General features: G+C 54.4%; 1 protein-coding gene across 3 annotated transcripts in view; it reads left to right on the top strand.

Moving 5' to 3' along the window:
* SLC66A1 (solute carrier family 66 member 1) overlaps nt 1-15,829 on the top strand; it is a 17,046-nt gene extending 1,217 nt beyond the window's left edge. The window contains exons 3-9 of one of the 3 annotated variants that reach the window (XM_034956964.3): nt 4,155-4,396; nt 11,183-11,312; nt 12,045-12,132; nt 12,786-12,928; nt 13,072-13,164; nt 13,768-13,953; nt 15,105-15,829. In XM_034956964.3, the coding sequence (XP_034812855.1) occupies nt 4,233-4,396; nt 11,183-11,312; nt 12,045-12,132; nt 12,786-12,928; nt 13,072-13,164; nt 13,768-13,953; nt 15,105-15,176 (876 nt within the window). In that variant the 5' untranslated portion in view covers nt 4,155-4,232 and the 3' untranslated portion in view covers nt 15,177-15,829. Of the gene's footprint in view, nt 1-4,154; nt 4,397-11,182; nt 11,313-12,044; nt 12,133-12,785; nt 12,929-13,071; nt 13,165-13,767 lie in introns of those variants that run through there. The other 2 variants (XM_063594463.1, XM_034956968.3) reach the window with 2 other exon arrangements.

Here is a 15,829-nt window from a genome sequence, read left to right as displayed (position 1 = left end):
TGGGGAGAGTACGTTTCAAAGACAGTGGTCGCAGAGGACGGTGGTAGCGTTCTTCAGGTGTGTGGACAAGGGGAGAGGAGGAGGTGGAAGGTCCTGTCCAGCCAGCTCTCATGGGGCATCTTTGAAAGGGCAGTTTAGAAGTGAGTCTTCTTATCTCATGACTAGGCCCTTGAAGGGGAGCAGGACACTTCTAGGGGAAGAGATGGCACGTGCAGAAGCCTGGAGACCTGAAATGACTGAAGACGTGGGTCAGGAGGCAGGAGATAAGGTTGGGAGGGCAGTTCTTGGAGTAACTTGAGGCCTAGCCTCAGGTAATTTGGACTTCATCCTGTAGACAAAGGTGGACACATGATTGGCTGTGATCATGTGCCCGAAGCATCCCTGACTCAGCTTGGGATCAGGGAGAGGAGTTTGGGTGTGGCAGGAGATGTCATCTCCAGCCCAGCCTTTCTCAAAGTGCACTAGATGGAGCAGAATCGCTGGAGGGCTTCTTAAACCCAGAATCTCTAAGTTCCAGCCCAGGTGCACTGACTCCAGATTTTGAACATGCACCCCCCAAGGATGATTCCAGGGTACCACTTCTGGGGTCCTTCCCATCCCTGAAGATGAGGTCAAGCTCCATTGCAACCTTGGACATCCATTTGCTCAGTGCTGTTTGAACAGGAAGTGGGCCCATGCCTGGCTTCTAGGTGACAGGAACTACACAGGATGGCCCTCAGAGCCAGGCCCTTCTGTTCAGGGATCAGGTGTGTCTCAGAGTGTCCCGAGCTCCACATTGCACATGGGTCCTGTCCAAGGTCAGGGGGCCACCCACCCAGTATCGTGGATCCATAAACCAAGGTACCTTCCTCAAGACAACCCCCCAACACGCACGCATACTGGGGTGCATCCATTTCATTTCCTCCTTAACCTAGGGAAAGGGGGAAGTGAGAGAGAGGCCGCAGGGGCCATAAACCAAGGTACCTTCCTTGAGACAACCCCCCAACACACACATGCTGAGATGTGTCCATTTCATTTCCTCCCTAACCTGGGGAAAGGGGGAAATGAGAGGGAGAGTCCCCAAGGTGGCTGAGATGCTGGACTCTCATCCTGAAAACAGTCGCTGCCATGTGTTGTCAGGCACAGGGCTGAGAGCTTTATGTGCATTTAGTCAGGGCAGCTGCCCCAAGGAGTGAGTGTCTTTAGCCCCATTTTATAGACAGGCTCAGGCAGGTTAATTCACTTCCAAGGCTGCTTAGCCTCACCTGTCAAATGAGCACAGTATACCCAACCTTGCTGGGGAGTGGTGAGGATGGCAGTGGATGAGCTGCAGCCTTGTGTTCAGACTCTGCAAGGGGGTGTGGGGGTGCACCCCAGTTGGGAGTGGTGGCTGAGAACATGAGGACTTGATTTGAAATGCCTTTGGCCTTGCAAACGTGTAGTTCTCACCTGGACTATATGGTTTTTTTGTTTGTGTTTTGTTTTGTTTTTGAGAGTCTTGCTCTGTCACCCAGTTGGAGTGCAATGGCGCGATCTCAGCTCACTGCAACCTCTGCCTCCTGGGTTCAAGTGATTCTCCTGCCTCAGCCTCCTGAGTAGCTGGGATTACAGGCACGCACCCACCATGCCTGGCTAATTTTTGTATTTTTGATAGAGACGGTGTTTCACCATGTTGGCTAGGCTGTTCTCCAGCTCCTGAGCTCAAGTGATCCAACTGCCTTGGCCTCCCAAAGTGCTGGGATTACAAGTGTGAACCACTGCGCCCGGCCACACCTGGACTATATGTTAATTTGGAGTGGCCTTTCAGGGGCCGGAGATGGGACATCAGGTGAAGACTTCCAACATCATCTGTGCTGATGGTCCCCCAGGTGGGCCACGAAGACACAGGGAAGAGACTTTCAGCCTCCCTACCTGTGCCGGGAGCCTCCCTACCTGTGCTGGGCCCTGGAGGTAGTCCAGTGAGCTGGGCTGACAGTGACCTGGGGCACCCTTACCTTCAGGTCCAGGGCCTCTGCCCACAGCGAGTCACATTAGGGCTGAGGGTCTACGGCTTCCTGAGAGGAGGTGCTGACTCACTTCCTTTCCCTCCTGGTGCTCCCTGGTCTCTGTGTCCTCAGCAGTTCTGTGGGGCCAGCCAGGGACTAGCTGGGGAGCCCAGGCCTCCTGACACAAGTGGGAATGAAGGCAGCTAGAGACAGCCCCCGCCTGGATGAGGAAATCCCCTCTGAGCACAGGGAAAAAAGAGGAAGCCCACTTTCTGGCTGTGCAGTCATGCCAGACCACAGAGGCTTCTCTGTCTCTCTCTCTCCCTCCCTCTCTCTCTCTCGAGCCACAGAAGGCTTCTGCTTCGCTGGTGACAGATGGACCTGAGGCGGGCGGTGTGGCAGGTGGCTGTGAGCAGGGGTGTAGGTCTGAGTCTTGGGTTTGACTCTGTAGCTTCCTGGCTGGGTGGCACTGGCACATCACTTCCGCACTCTGGCTCAGGCTCCTTGTGGATATCAGTGGTCCCCACTTCATAGTTGCTGTGAAGATGCAACATGAGTGCATGCAGGATGCTTGGCTCACCGGTCCGAGCTGTGGTGACGATCACTGATGGAGATGGCCCAGCCGAGCCTCACTTTCCCTCCCTCCTCTAAGGTGTCACGCAGGCAATGACTGCTCTACTCACTGTCCAGGGTGCCCGGGTAGCGGGAGAGGCCTGCCCTGCCCACCCCTGCGATCAGCCATATTCTGGCTTTGTCAGTGTGACGGTGGGGAGGTGGCTGTGGACTCCCTGCTGGTAGGCATCCCCCCCACACTCTGTGAGCTCCTGGGAGAATACAGGCTGCATCGTCCCAAACTTGAGTCCTTGTCATTCATGCAACCCCGGGGATCCCTTGCTCCTCTTCTCCACTTGCCTCATCTGTGTGGGGCAACTCTTTATGGTTTGTGTGTGTGTGTGTGTGTGTGTGTGTGTGTGTGTGTGTGTTTTCTTTTAAGACAGGGTTCAGCTCTGTCGCCCAGGCTGGAGTGCAGTGGCGTGATCATGGCTTGCTCTGCAACCTCCACTTCCTGGGCTCAAGCGATTCTTCCACCTCAGCCTCCTGAGTAGCTAGCTGGGACTACAAGCGTGTGCCACTACACCTGGCTAATTTTTGAATTTTTCATAGAGACAGCGTTGCCCAGCCTGTTCTCGAACTCCTGGGCTCAAGTAATCTTTCCCACCTCAGCCTCCTAGAGTGCTGGCACAGTGCCCAGCCCTTATTTTGTTGGTGTTTTGACACAGGGTCTTGCTCTGTCATCCAGGCTGGAGTGCATTGGTGAGATCGTGGCTCTCTATAGCCTGTACCTCCTGGGCTCAAGTGATCCCCCCACCTCAGCCTCCTGAGTAGCTTGGACCAGAGGTGCACACCACCATGTTTGGCTAATTTTTGTATTTCTTTTCTTTTCTTTTTCTTTCTTTCTTTCTTTCTTTCTTTTTTTTTTTTTAGAGGGAGTCTCGCTCTGTCACCTCTTTTTTTTTTTTTTTTTTTTTGAGATGGGGTCTTGTTATGTTGCCCAGGCTGCCCGGCTGGTCTCAGTCTCTTGGGCTCAAGCTGTCCTCCCGCCTTGGCCTCCCAAATTGTGGGGATTACTGGCATGAGCCATCGTTCGTGGCTACAACCTGCTTTAAATTAGATGAACTTGATGGGCCTGGCCTCAGCAGATCCTTAGAGAGTAATTTACAATAATAACAAGAAATTAGGAACACCCTAAGTGTTCAAGAGTCATAGGAAAAGGTAACATCGAGGGCTCAGTTCGACACTGTGTATGAACTCACTGAACCCACACAACAGCTGTATGTGGGAGGCAGCAGTGTGATGACCCCATTTACAGATGAGAGGGCTCAGGCACAGAAAGGCTGAGTCTTTGCCCAAAGTCTAGCATGAATGGGTGATGAAGCAGGGATTTGAACACACCCGTCCCTTCTGCAGATCCAGCACGCTGCCTGCATGTGTCTGTAGTTGGCGTGTGTTTGCTGTGATCTGTGCACCTGGGGGCTGATTGGGTCCTGGTGGGTGAAGATTATGTCTTTGCCCTTCTCTGGCTCAGGGCCAGGAGCCCCGTGAAAAGGCTGGGATGAGCTTAGTTTGGGATGACCATGAATAGGACCTGGACCTCCCAGTGCTGAAAGCCTCCTCTCTTTCTCCCTGTAGAACCCTTGCTGGCCTCAGAACACCAGCGCCCTCCTTCCGGTGCAGCCCTGCCTGGCCGGGGGCCCCTCCTCCACAGCCATGGTCTGGAAGAAACTGGGCTCCCGCAACTTCTCCAGCTGCCCCAATGGCTCCATCCAGTGGATATGGGATGTGTTGGGTGAATGTGCCCAGGACGGCTGGGACGAGGCCAGCGTGGGCCTGGGCTTGATCTCCATTCTCTGCTTTGCTGCATCTACCTTCCCGTGAGTAGTGTCTTGGTGGCAGGACCAGGGCAGGGCTGTGGGGTTGAGGCAGTGGCTCCAGCTACTGCTCAGTGAGGGGTTGTCTGGTGGGCCACGGGCCTCTCCAGACTAGAGGCTGGGGTGTGTTCCCTCGACAGGGACCTGCACTGATTGCTACCGCAGGTCAGACCTAGTGCTGGGCAGTGCTGATGCAGAGATCATCACCTTTGCAACAGTTTATTGAGTGCCCACCATATACCTGGCTTGCTTCTAAGCACTTGCCATATTTCTACCTCATTTAATCCTCACAACAACCTTGTGAAACAGGGACAGTTACCATCCATCTATTTTATAGATGAGGGATCCAAAACCCAGAGAAGTTAAGCAATTTGCTTTAGGTCACACAGCTGGTCAGAGATGGGGCGTGAGAGTGGGAGGGCTGGGATGCATCAAACACAACCTCTGTCCTCCAGACTTTGACAGTCTGGTGGTGGAGATAGCAGCAGTGAACACAACATCGCGTGGCCGCTGCCATGATCAGGGAGTGAGGACATGCTGCACAGGGGTCAAGAGCATCCTGACCTGGGCATGTCACCTCACTGCTCTGAGCCTCAGTTTCCTTGCTTGTGTCATGAAAATATTGTTACCTAACTAGATGGTTGCTGTGAGGATGGCATGAGGGTGTGTAGGGAGAGTTGCCCACTCAGGGCCTTCACACAATGTTTGCACAAGCCTGAAAGCTGTCAGTGGTGACACTGCTAGTATTTCATTACATGAAGCACAGAAGAGGGACACCCACCTGATCTGCAGAGGCGGAAGAAGATTACAGTCAGGAAGGACCTGGAGGCCAGGCACAATGGTTCACGCCTGTAATCCCAGCACATTGGGAGGCCGAGGCAGGAGGATCACTTGAGGTCGGGAGTTTGAGACCAGCCTGGCCAACACAGTGAGACCCCCATCTCTACCAAAAAAAAAAAAATTAAAATTAAAAACAAAAAAGAAGGGAGTTGGAGGTGTTGGCCTCTAGGCTAAAAGCCGAGGATAGGACAGCATTGGGGGTGAGAGCCAGGGGCTGAGTGTGGAAGAGCAGTTCAGGCAGAGGAAGCAGCAGATGTACAGAGAAGGGGCAGCGGCGTTTATATGGTGGACAGAGTGTGTGGGGGTCAGGGAAGGGAGAGGTGAGGTCACAGGAGTCATCAAAGGCTCTGTGGCCTAAGCGGCATGCTCTGCTCTTAAGAAATGTGCTCTTTATCCTAAGGGATAAAGACAAGGGTTTGATCAGGGGCTTGACATTGTTTTAACAGCTTTATTGGGAGAGAATTCGCATTTCATGCAATTAACCCATTCAGTGTACAATCATTGGTTTTAGTATAGCCAGAGTTGTGTAACTGTCACCACAACTAATTTTAGGACATTTTCGTTAGCCCAAATGGAAACCCATGCCCATCAGCAGTCATTCTTCATTTCTCCCGGAACCTCTCAGTCCCTGCCAGCCACTAGTCTACTTTCTGTCTCTGTTGATTTGCCTTTTCTGGACATTTCATGATTCATATAAATGGAATCACACAGGACCTGTTGTGATTGGCTTCTTTCACTTAACATAATGTCTTCAAGATTCATCCATGTCATAGCATGTATCAGATCAGTACTTCAGTCCTTTTTGTGGCCGAATACTGTTTTACTCTGTGTATAGCACATTTGGTTATCCATTCATCCACTGATGGACATTGGGTTGTTTCTACTTTGTAGCCATTATGATTAATGTTGCTGTGCACATTCATGTTTTTTTTTTGTTTTTTTTTTTGCCTGGTGCAGTGGCTCACGCCTGTAATGCTAGCACTTTGGGAGGCTAAGGCGGGCAGATCGCCTGAGGGCAGGAGTTCAAGACCAGCCTGGCCAACATGGTGAAACTCCATCTCTACTAAAAATACAAAAATTAGCGGGGTGTGGTGGCACGTGCCTGTGGTCCCAGCTACTCGGGAGGCTGAGGCAGGGGAATCGCTTGAGCCCACCAGGCAGAGGCTGCAGTGAGCCAGGATTGCACTACTGCACTCCAGCCTGGGGGACAAGAGAGAGTCTCCGTCTCTTTTCTTTTTGAGACAAGGTCTCACTCTGGTCCCCCAGGCTGGAGTGCGGTGGTGCAATCTTGGCTCACTGCAGCCTCTGCCTGGCGTGCTCAAGAGATTCCCCTGCCTCAGCCTCCCGAGTAGCTGGGAATACAGGCACGCACCACCATGCCTGGCTAATTTATGTATACATTTTTGGTAGAGCTGGGGCTTCACCATGTTGCCCAGGCTGGTCTTGAACTCCTGAGCTCAAGTGATCCTCCTCCCTCAGCATTCCAAAGTGCTGGGATTATAGGTATGAGCCATGGTGCCCGACCTTCAGGTATGAGTTTTTGTGGGGAAATATGTTTTTATTTCTTGAGTATATACCTAGGAGGAGAATTTCTGGGTCCTATGTTAACTCTTAAGTTTAGCCTTTTGAGGATTTGTCAGACTATTTTTCAAAGCAGCTGCATCATTTTACTTTCCCACCAAAAGCATATGAAGGCTCCAGTTTCTCCAAATCCTCCTCAACACTGGTGGCCTGTCTTTTTTTTTTTTTTTTTTTTTTTTTTTTTGACAGTCTCACTCTGTCGCCCAGGCTGGAGAGCGGTGGCGCGATCTCGGCTCACTGCAAGCTCTGCCTCCCGGGTTCACGCCATTCTCCTGCCTCAGCCTCCCGAGTAGCTAGGACTACAGGCGCCCGCCACCACGCCTGGCTAATTTTTTGTATTTTTTTAGTAGAGACGGAGTTTCACCGTGTTAGCCAGGATGGTCTCGATTTCCTGACCTTGTGATCCCGCCCGCCTTGGCCTCCCAAAGTGCTGGGATTACAGGCGTGAGCCACCGCGCCTGGCCTCACTTCTTTTTTTTTTTGAGATGTAGTCTCGCTCTGTTGCCCAGGCTGGAGTGCAGTGGTGCAGTCTTGGCTCACTGTAACCTCTGCCTCCTGGGTTCAAGCGATTCTCCTGCCTCAGCCTCCTGAGTAGCTGGGACTACAGGCGCCTCCCACCACACCCAGCTAATTTTTGTATTTTTAGTAGAGACAGGGTTTCACCATGTTGGCCAGGCTGGTCTCAAACTCCTGATCTCAGGTGATCTGCCTGCCTCAGCCTCCCAAAGTGCTGAGATTACAACTGTGAACCACCCTGCTCGGCCGTCTTTTCACTTTCTTGATGGTGTCCTTTGAAGCATAAAAATTTTAAATTTTGATGATGTCCAGTTTATTTTTTCTCTTTTGTTTCTTGTGGTTTTGGTGTCATATCTAAGAAACCACTGCCAAATGCAGATAACAAAGATTTATCCTTATCTCTTTTTTTTTTTTTTTGAGACACGGTCACGCTCTGTCCCCCAGGCTGGAGTGCAGTAGTGTGATCACATAGCTCATTGCAACCTTGACCTTCTGTGCTCAAGCAGCCCTCCCACCTCAGCCTCTTGAGTAACTGGGACCACAGACGTGCACCACTAAACCTTGCTAATTGAAATTTTTTTTTTTTTGGTAGAGACAAGGTCTCACTGTATTGTCCAGGCTGGTCTCAAACTCCTAGATTTAAGCAATCCTCCTGTCTCAGCCTCCAAAGTGTTGGGGTTCGAGCATGAGCCATTGTGCCCAGCATCTCTTGTTCTAAGTGTTACATAGATGTAACTCTTACATTTAGGTGTTTGATCCATTTTGTAAATGATGTGAAGTAGGAGTCCAACCTCATTTTTTTTTTTTTTTCTTGAGACACAGTCTTGCTCTGTTGTTCAGGCTGGAGTGCAGTGGTGCGATCTCAGCTCACTGCAACCTCCACCTCTTGGGCTGAAGTGATTCTCCTACCTCAGCCTCCTGAGTAGCTGGGATTACAAGCATGTGCCACCATGCCTGGCAAATTTTTGCATTTTTAGTAAAGAAGGGGTTTCACCATGTTGGCTAGGCTGGTCTCGAACTCCTGACCTCAGGTGGTCTACCTGCCTCAGCCTCCAAAAGTGCTGGGATTACAGGCATGAGCCACCACACATGTGGATATCCAGTTGTCCCAGCGCCAGGTGTTGAAAAGACTGTCCTTCCCCATTGATTTCTCTGGGCACCCTATCAGAGGCTTGATGTTTCTACTGAGTTACCTTGTTCCAGGTGCCATGTTGGGTGTGGTGCAAGTAAGCCAAACAGACACTGTCCTTGCCTTTGGAGAGCTTCCATTCTGGTACCCTTGAAAAGATAATCTGGGAGTGATGGGGAGGAAGGAGCAGAGTGACAGAGAGTGGAGGCAGGGAGGCCACCTTGGAGGCTGTGGAAGCCTTCAGCAAGCATCAATGGTGGGGGGATTGGAGAGGCCCTCACCAGGCAGACTGGACGGGTGTAGGTGACTGATGGGGCCAAGGGCGGGAGGCTCCCTGTCCGGGGGTGAGAGCTTCCTCAGGACTATCTGAGGAGCTGGCTGAGGATCCCCTTTTCTGCCTGGGCTGGTTGATTAACCAGGGAGGGGATTGGAGGCCTGGGAGAGAGCCCTAAGTGATGGAGAGAGGGTGGCTGCCCCCCTGGTCTTCCCTAGGACTCAGTCTCTCCTGAGTGGGACAGAATCACTTTCCTGCAATTGATGAAGACAAGTCGAGTCATAGCATCTTAGGAGGAGCTTTACTGTAAGGGATAAACCTTGATTAAGGGCCTTCTCAGTGCTGGGCCTATGCTAGTCACTCCCCCTGTCCTCAGGAAACTTGAGGGAATCTGGGAGGGACGGGGATGTCAAGTGTTACAAAGGAGGAAGGAGAAGATGCCAGCGGAGCTCGTGTCAGGGGAGGCCCAGAGGAGGAACCGACATTTCCTGAGACGGGAAAGATGACTCCGAGGTCTCTGGGCCTGAGGAGGGGTGAGTGGGACATCTGAGACCAGAGCTGGGAGGAAGAGAGAGCCATCCTGGGCGGCAAGCCTGGGGCCTTGCGAGGATCCCCTCACAGAATGGGGGCCTTTGTCCAACAGCACTGGAAGGCTCTGGCAGTTTTTGGTGACACTGGGGTTTTAGTTTTTTATTTGTTATTAAAGACAATTTTTTTTTTTTTTTTTGAGACAAGGTCTCACTGTGTCATCCAGGCTGAAGTGCAGTGGTGCATTCATAACTCACTGCAGCCTCAACCTCTTGGGCTCAAGTGATCCTCCCACCTCAGCCTCTTGAGTAGCTGGGACCACAGGTCCCCACTCCATACTTGGCTAATTTTTTTTTTGGTAGAGACAGGGTCTTGCTGTGTTGCCCAGGCTGGTCTTGAACTTCTAGGCTCAAGTGATTCTCTTGCCTCAGCCTCCTGAAGTGCTGGGATTACAGGTGTGAGCTACCACGCCCAGCCTCCAAAGTGTTGGGATTATAGGCATAAGCCACTGCTTCTGGCTGAGATGGGGGTTTTAAAAAGATTTCTGAAAGGAGGGAGGCTTGTTAGGAGGCTGAGGGAGGCAGGTGGAAGGACTCGCTGTGGGAAGAACCCAGCCAATGCCGGTTTCTTAGTTTCTGGCTTGGATAATGGATGGGATGAGCTGCCATTTAGTTAGTTAGTTTCTTTGTTTCTTTTTATTTTCTCTTTTTGAGACAGGGTCTTGCTCTGTTGCCCAGGCTGGAGTGCAGTGGTGTGATCTCGGCTTACTGCAACCTCCACCTCCTGACTTGAAGCAATTCTCATCCCTCAGCCTCCTGAACAGCTGGGATTACAGGCGTGCGCCACCATGCCTGGCTGATTTTTGTATATTTGGTAGAGATGGGGTTTCACCATGTTGGGTAGGCTGGTCTCGAACTTCTGGCCTCAAGTGATCCACCCTCCTCAACCTCCCAAAGTGTTGGGATTGCAGGTGTGAGCCACCGTGTCTGGCCACCATTTAGTTTCTTTCTATCTGTCTGTTTTCCTTCATGCATGCAGGTGGTTAAAGAGAAACTGGAACAGTAAATGGCAGTATGTATAATGGTTAAGAGCAAGACCGGAGGCTCAGGTAGGGGTTGAATCTGAGTGGTATGGCACGGCTTCCTCCAGGCCCAGTGAGGAGGTCATCGTGGTAGACTGGACAGCACAGGTGTCTTGAGGACAGAATGAGTCAACACACATGCAGAGGGCTCAGAACTGCCCTGGGCCTTACTTAGTGCCACCGCCAGCTTTGGCCTCGTACCCACACCTGGCCAGAAGTCCTAAGAGGGTCCCAGCACCAAGAACCTTTGGGAAAACAGCCAGGGGACCAAAAGCCTACTACCTTGATAGTGGAGCTCCAGGTGCCTCAGCCCCGCCCTTCTCTGTTGCCCTCTAAGGAGAACTGGGCTGGGGTTCTGCCTGTCTTGGCTACAGCTGCTCCTGGAGACCCGGCGTGCCCAGGCCTTCGGCCTGCACGTCCCTTCCCCAGCACTGTTCTTGTTGCAATGCCCTTCCCTGCATCCACAGGAGAAAGGATCCAGGGTTCTATGCAGCAGTTCTCAGGGCCCAACACAAAACTTCAGGACCCTACATAAGCCCCAGATCCCCACTGGAGACCCCAGGGTGTGGTAGAGGAGAATCTGAGTAAGGCTGGGGCTTTCCCTGGAGAGAAGCACAGCCGTAGAGTCCTCGGCTTAGAAGGGATTCCCCAGGGGACTCCTCCAAAGGGCCAAGAAGGCTTCTGAGGATCCCGCCCGTGGGGAGGATGGGCCGCCAGGCCACTTCCTCTCCATCGCCGCCTCGATCCCCATGGTCGTCTCCTCTGGGTGGTGTCCCCTATAAGGCGGCATCCCCTGTAAGGTGGCCTGAGCATGCGTCCCTTCCTCTTCCTCTTCCACAGCCAGTTCATCAAAGCCTACAAGACGGGCAACATGGACCAGGCGCTGTCCCTGTGGTTCCTCCTGGGCTGGATTGGCGGAGACTCCTGCAACCTCATCGGCTCCTTCCTTGCTGACCAGCTGCCCCTGCAGGTGGGCCGGTACCCGGGCAAGGTGGCGCTACCCCTAACCCTGCCTCACCCTGCAGGGTTGCCTGAGGAGATGCCAGGCTCTTTGGCCCGCCTGGTCTCCAGAACCCTGACCCGTCATTCCATCTTGTGTGAGGGCCCCATCCTTCTGTCTGCCTAACTGTGACTGTGGGCAGGTCACTGCTCTTCTCTGGGCCTCAGTTTCCCCATCTGCAATATGAGCATGTCTAACAGGAAGGTTTCGGGGTCTTCCACCTCCAGGGTGCTGGAGTGCTGGCGAAGCTTTCAGAGGGTGGGCCCCTTGAGGAGAAAGGGAGTTTTTCTCTGGGAGGCCCAGATGCCATCCCGCTCCTGTGGGCAGGCAGAGCTGGGGCTCCCAATCAGGAAGGCATTGTCTTCCCATGTGGGACCAGAAAGTTCTGACTGCCCTGGTGTCAGGCCAAACCAGAGCCATCACTTCACCGCGGAGTCCCGCTTTGTCCTGACTGCTAGCGCTGACCACCAGCTCATTGGCCCCTCCTGGGCTAGATCCTTTCCTGGGTCTTTCACCCACCTGTTCTGTCATTCTGCCAGGTGGGAACTGGGAGTTCTTCCTTGCCAGATAAGGAAACAGAAGCTCAGAGAGGAGAAGTGACTTGGTCAGGGTCACCCAGCTGGGATATGACAGAGGGCTGCCGGGGCGTGGTCTCAGATCCTGGGACTGCGCCAACCCCTGGGCCCCCTGCATCTCTTACAGACCTACACGGCTGTGTATTATGTCTTGGCAGACCTGGTGATGCTGACGCTGTACTTTTACTACAAGTTCAGGACACGCCCCTCTCTGTGTGAGTATGGGGACCGCTCTCTGTCAGATGCTCTACCAGCAGCAGGGGGCAGTGGGGGGGGGGGCGCCTGGAGTGTGGGAGGAAGCGGGTTTCCCATGGCTGGGTGATAACCCAAACCTCGGAAAGCCTTCCCCGGGCCTTATCTAAGAGCCTGAGCCTTAACTGGCCAAGATAGAGGCTTGAGGGCAGTGAGCGCGTCCTGGCCCAGACCACAGGCCGGTTCCTCTCACCCAGGGGCTCATTCAGCAGACACAGCTCCAGCTCCTCCTCTGTGTCTGGCCCTGGGCTTGGAGCTGGGGAAACGAGGGCAAGTCACACAGGCTGCCTCTGCCCCAGCCTTCAGGAGGAGCAGGAGACAAGGTCAGCTTGAGGCTATACGGACACGGGGAGGGACCTGGGGAGGAAGTTGTCTCATCAGCATTTCTGCTTCGTGTAACCCCCTCCTGACCTCCCTGCCCTCAGCGTTTCACCTTTATAACTCTAGGAGAAGGGTACTGTTGTTGTACCCATTCGACAGATGAAGAATGAAAGCTCAGAGAGGTTAGGTCACTTGCCCAAGGTCACACAGCCCCTGAGGGGCAAGGCCAGGACTTAGCAACCCCCTGCTGCCACTCAGCCATCTAACCTCAGCTTCCCTCCTGCCTTGTGTGCAGTGTCTGCCCCCATCAACTCCGTGCTGTTGTTCCTCATGGGGACGGCGTGCGCCACACCGCTGCTGAGCGCTGCTGGGCCCGTGGCTGCCCCTAGGGAAGCCTTCCGGGGGCGGGCGCTCCTGTCCGTGGAGTCGGGCAGCAAGGTGAGGCGTGGGCGTGGCGGTCGAAGGGATGGAGGCTGGCTCATCCCCAGGGCTCTCCCCTGCACAGCCTCATGGGTGCTAAATGGGGTGGGGGATCACCTCTGGCTCCTACGAGACATCAAGTGCCCCCTTCTGCCCCACAGCCCTTCACCCGGCAGGAAGTCATTGGTTTCGTCATCGGCTCCATCTCCAGCGTGTTGTACCTGCTCTCCCGGCTGCCTCAGATCCGCACCAACGTGAGCCTCCAGCAGGGGCTGGGTGGGGCCAAGTAGAGGAGAGCCGGCCTGGCCACCCGGGCCCTCTGGGCTAAGGAGTAGCACAGCATAGGAGCCTTGGTTCAGAAAGTCTGGGCTACTCCTGCTGTTGGCTTGGGCAAGTTAATCCAATCTCCGAGCCTCCATTTCTGCTTCTGGAAAATGGGCGTGGCGTGGCCTGCCAGCCAGGCTACAAGAGACCCATGTGTGTCTTGGGGGAGTGGGAGGTCAGGGGAAGGTGAGGGGCTGAGCTTGGAGGCCTGAGGGGAGAGGAGAAGCTGGGGAGTCAGGGAGGGGAGGCTTGCTGGGCAGCTAGAGCCTGTGTGGGGTGGAATGCAGGGTGGTGTGGGGCCACAGGCCTGGCACAGCCACGGTCTCCCGTGGACCTGGGCAGGGGCCTGGGGGGGCTTGTCTGTGGCTGGCAGGAGGCTCTTCTGTGTGTCGGGCCCATGTCCCTGGGCACCCAGGGAAAGATTGGCTCAGAGCAGGTGCACTGTGGTAGGGCAGGTGGACATGTGGACAGTTACAAACCAGAGTGACAAGAGGCCTGTTCGAGGTCTCTGACCTGACCTCCTCCTGCCCCAGTTCCTCCGGAAGTCCACCCAGGGGATCTCCTACTCTCTGTTCGCGCTGGTGATGCTGGGGAACACGCTGTATGGGCTGAGCGTGCTGCTCAAAAACCCCGAGGAGGGCCAGAGCGAGGGCAGCTACCTGCTGCACCACCTGCCCTGGCTTGTGGGCAGCCTGGGCGTGCTGCTGCTCGACACCATCGTATCCTTCAGGGCGTGTGGGGCAGGTGGCGGGGTGTGGGCAAGGAAGCTTCTGCCTGCACACAGCGTCAGCACTCATCCGTCTCTTCCTCCCTTCATCCATCCGTCCATCCATCCCTCCCTCCCTCCCTCCCTCCATCTCTTCACCCAGTCGTGCACACCTCCTGTGTGCCAGGCACCCAGCTGGACCCTGGAGCCGTGAGTGAGCAAGAACAGCCATGAGTGCCTCAGAAGCTTACAGCCCAGCGGGGCGCAGAGAGGACACAACGCTATCATCAAAGAATTACTTCATTGCAGTGGCACCAAGTGCTGCAGAGAAAAACAACAAGAGCGTCTAGCCAGGGACGGTCCTGGTTAGAGGGGCAGCAAAGGCCCCTATAAGTCTCATTGAACCTGTGACTTGACAGAGTAGGAGAAGTCAGGCGAAGGCAGGAGAGGAATGTTCCAGGCTGTGCAGACGAGAGCTGGAGTGTGGAGAGACACATGACTTGGTCAGACAAACCTGGGTTCAAATCCTGGCTCCTCCCCTGCTTCCTAGCTGTGTGACGCAGGGCACACAGTCAACCTCTCTGTGCTGCCATGTCTTCACCTCAGTTAACAGCCACTGTCTCGTCAGGATGTTGTGTAAGATGAAGTATCTGGAAACACTCCCCACAGGACCCCGTTTTCAGTGAGGGCTCAGAAAGTGTTTGCTGAATGGCTGTAAAGAGCATTACCTGGGTCTCATTTGGGAGCAAGTAAACATGGCCTTTGTTTTAATATTTGCTAAGTCCCTGCCGGGCGCAGGGAGGGGTGAAAGTTTAGGCTCTTGTGCCCCAAAACAGCCCAGCCACCTGGAAGCCTCCAGGACGCCACAGCTGAGAGCACGTGAAGATCCTGGGCCAGGGTCAAGGGAGGCTGCCCACGGGAAGGAGAAGTCAGTGCCAGGCTTGGAGACAGATGGACCTTGGCTAGGGCTTGAGGAGCCGGGCAGAAGTTCTGAGTGGAGGGCACAGCTAAGGTGGCGGCTGGGAGGTTATGGCTGGCCCTTCCCACCTGCAGCGTGGGGGTGGGAGGGAGGGGAGAGGGAGGCAGCTCCCAGGAGTCGAAGGCCCCCAGGGGCAGGTCCAACCCAGTCTCTGCTCAGCTTGGCCTTAACGGCGGCACCCCCAGATCTCCATCCAGTTCCTGGTGTACAGGCGCAGCACCGCCGCCTCGGAGCTTGAGCCCCTCCTCCCCAGCTGACCAGAGCCAGGCTGAGCGCAGGAGGACAGGCACCACCGGATGCCACACCAGGCAGGGGGAGGTGTGGACAGTGATGGTACGACGGCCCTGCATCAGCCTGCGGGTGGCCTCTGGATCCTCCGTGGACCGAACCGTCCCCCCAGGAACACATCTTCAGGTAGACCCCGAAGCCTCGAGGCCGGGGCTGGAGCGGAGACCCCAGGGCCTCTCAGGAGACAGTGAGGCTGCCCCCCCTACCACCTACCTCATTCTGCCTACTCACCCCAGGGGCCACAGCCTGCTGGACTCAGGACTGTCCTGTCAACTCCAGACAACTGAGTAAACAGTCCAGGTGCGGTGGCTTACACCTGTAAATCCTAGCACTTTGGGAGGCCGAAGCGGGTGGACCACTTGACGTCCGTAGTTGGAGACCAGCCTGGCCAACATGGTGAAACCTCATCTCTACTAAAAATACAAAAATTAGCCAGGTGTGGTGGCACACATCTGTAGTCCCAGCTACTTGGGAGGCTGAGGCAGGAGAATTGTTTGAACCTGGGAGACAGAGGTTGCAGTGAACCGAGATCGTGCCACTGTACTCCAGCCTGGGTGACAGAGTGAGACTCCGTCTCAAAAAAAATAAAAAAGATAACCGAGGAAACGGTACCTCCCCATGA

Source organism: Pan paniscus, chromosome 1, assembly GCF_029289425.2.
Source record: "Pan paniscus chromosome 1, NHGRI_mPanPan1-v2.0_pri, whole genome shotgun sequence".
Taxonomy (NCBI): domain Eukaryota; kingdom Metazoa; phylum Chordata; class Mammalia; order Primates; family Hominidae; genus Pan; species Pan paniscus.
Note: the sequence above shows the minus strand (reverse complement) of the source record. Positions and strands in the feature narration are given on the sequence as shown.